This window comes from Lactuca serriola, chromosome 4 (assembly GCF_051521515.1).
Source record: "Lactuca serriola cultivar US96UC23 chromosome 4, Lser_US96UC23_V15, whole genome shotgun sequence".
Classification (NCBI taxonomy): Eukaryota; Viridiplantae; Streptophyta; class Magnoliopsida; order Asterales; family Asteraceae; genus Lactuca; species Lactuca serriola.
Genome location: NC_136411.1, coordinates 390,241,655 through 390,244,455, shown reverse-complemented (window position 1 = coordinate 390,244,455; position 2,801 = coordinate 390,241,655). Strand labels below are relative to the sequence as shown.

The 2,801-nt window shown below is 37.1% G+C and overlaps 1 protein-coding gene across 1 annotated transcript; it reads left to right on the top strand.

Moving 5' to 3' along the window:
* Positions 1–302: 302 nt before the first annotated feature.
* LOC145097849 (senescence-associated carboxylesterase 101-like) lies at positions 303–2,529 on the top strand. Its single transcript, XM_079035501.1, has 3 exons — positions 303–500; positions 646–961; positions 1,137–2,529. Coding segments are annotated over exons 1-3 (1,626 nt in total). The 5' UTR covers positions 303–498; the 3' UTR covers positions 2,445–2,529.
* The last annotated feature ends 272 nt before the right edge of the window (positions 2,530–2,801 follow it).

Here is a 2,801-nt window from a genome sequence, read left to right as displayed (position 1 = left end):
AAATTACAAATTTTCTTATTTTCTAATTTTGAAGTATTTGTTTTTTTCTTGAGATATATTAATATTTGATTAATTTTAATATTTTATTAATAATATATGGTCCCCGATTAATCTCCGTCATAATTGATTATTCTCTTAAAATCAATCCACCCTCGGGCCGAACAATCGAACAATTTTTACAACGGTGAAAACATCAATAATGAGAACCAAAAATATAAATTACTTTGAAATAAATATAGATCGACGACTTTGCAGAGCCAAAACATTGTCTTTACAAAAAGCTAATAATTCGAAGATGTCGACCAATCACGGCGAACTTGCATAGCAAATGCAAAATTGATATTAAAAGAGCTCTTGTGCATTATAAATGATTCCAACTCAACATTAACATATTCCAAAACGATGCTTTGAAAGAATATATCCATCTTCTTCAACGTCTACAAGAAAAGCATCCAAAAGGGTTCTCAAAAAGAATCAAGAAAGAAAACAAATCAAAAGATGTATGCTTTCATTTACATCAATCTTAACCTCGTTCATCATAAAAATACCGAATCTTGATTCTTGAAGACGGGTTTCGGATATTTTTGATGTTTTTGATTTTTTTACTGCAATTACTTAAGCTTTACAATTTGTAAAAACTTGCAGGTTCAACAGTGATGTCGAATTGGGCAAGTTTGTTGGCAGCACTGATCTCATTCCAGACGCTTATCGAGCAATTACGGAAACTTCTTCCACTTGTCAACTTCACACAACTCGTTCTGGGATCAAAGTTTTGGCTTTCAGCTGTTTTCCTGATTACACATTTCGATTCCATAACAGAGAGTTCGATCTGGTATCATCCGAAGACCATGAAATGTTCGACTTCATTTCCACAAAAGTCAACCCCAAATTCTCCATTAACGGAGCTGGTGTTGAGTTGTTTGAACAACATTTTGCGAAGCTTTTGGAGCTCCTGAATCAGGTACCATATTTTCTTTTGTAGCAGATTTGGAAATCAAGAGAAGCCCACTTTCTATTATTGTTAGATAGTTGATATGAGAACTCAAGATTCTTAAATTCACACATATATGTAAGTTCTCATTCAAAACTGAGCCTTTTTTTTTCCGGTTCTTATCCATTTAATATTTGTTTTTCAGCTAATAGACAGTCCTTTGGTAATCACTGGGCAGGGTATCGGAGGATACCTTGCAATTCTTTTTGCCCAACGACATCAACATGAGGTAGATGTGCAAGAATCTAACGGTTCAAAATCAGCCAAACGTCCGATTTGCATAACTTTCGGTTGCCCCATGCTTGGAAACGAACATCTCCAAGGCGCCATCGCTGAACGCCCACAATGGAAATCATCTTTCTTGAATGTGGTAGCGAAAACGGATCCTCTTGCTAGTTTTTTCTCATCAAATAGCCCATACAAGCCTTTCGGCACTTTCCTTTTCTGCACAGAATCAGGAGGGCACGCAGCTTTTGAAGATCAAGACGCGATCCTCGCAGCTCTAGACGCCATGGTGTCATCAAATGCTGGAAACTCCCAAATGCATGATTATAGTAAGGAATTGGGTTCGATCAGAAAGAAGGTATTGTATCGCGGGCCTTCTGAATTCAGCGAATCCAACGTGACTCCATTAAGAGCCGCAATAGTATTCCAGTTTCAAGAAATCGGTGTGTTGAATGATATTTCAAATGATTTGATAACGGAAATGGAAAAGAAACAAGTGAAGATAATCAAAAGCAAGAAAAGGTACGAGCCTACGAAGAAGCTAAACGACATGAAGATAAACTTGACATACATGGAATGGTACATGAAGACCCGAAGATTAAAAGGGGGTTACTATGATATCTACAAGAATGTCAGTGACACAGACAAAGTCGAGAACAAAGATGTAATCATCAAACCGCAACGTTTCCTGGACCAGTATTGGAAGAAGACAGTTGATGAAAGTGATCTAATGCCACAAAAACAAGGTGCGAAGTTGCGTAAGCGTTGGCTCTACAATGGAACTAACTACAGAAGGATCATGGAGCCACTAGATATAGCCGATTACTACAAAAGTGGCAGAAAGAACTACATAGCAAATCGCCCCAAACACTACGAGTTGTTAGAGAAATGGTCGGAGGATGAAAAGAAAGGGAGGAAGCCAAGTGAGGTAAGAATGAAGGCTGCAAGTCTTACTGAGGATTCTTGTTTCTGGGCGCATGTAGAGGAGGCCTTTATTTCACTAAGAGGCTTAAGGAATGGAGACCTAAGCTGCAACACAACCGACATCGGGAAGTTTGAGGCATATCTTTTGGGTGCAATCAACGAAAAATCCTTGTCACCGGATGTTTTCGTGGAAGGAAGCAGTTTAATGAAATGGTGGAGCGAGTATTACGCATACAAAGGAAGTTCGTGCAATCCTGAGCTAGCACGATTTATGAACAATGGTAGCTACAAATCATATGAGTAACGCGTTAACGTCAAGTTGGAATATCATATCTATATGTTGATGACTTGTCAGAATTAAGCAAATACACGAATTAAAATTTTCATAATTACTTTTACCTCTTTTGGTTTGGTTTTGCATGTATATAAAATTTCATGTTTGTTAGGTTGCTATATGCTAATTAATGTAAGTACGTATGTTTTCCTATGGGAGACCTTATATGTGTTGGAACCCTATTCAAGACGACTAATATTCATACGACTAACAGTAATAGAGACGATCCCCAATTGTGGAAAGTAATCTAAAGACACATTAAATACGATAAACACATGTAAATTAAACATTGAATAACATATGATGTGGAAATACGATAATTATGAA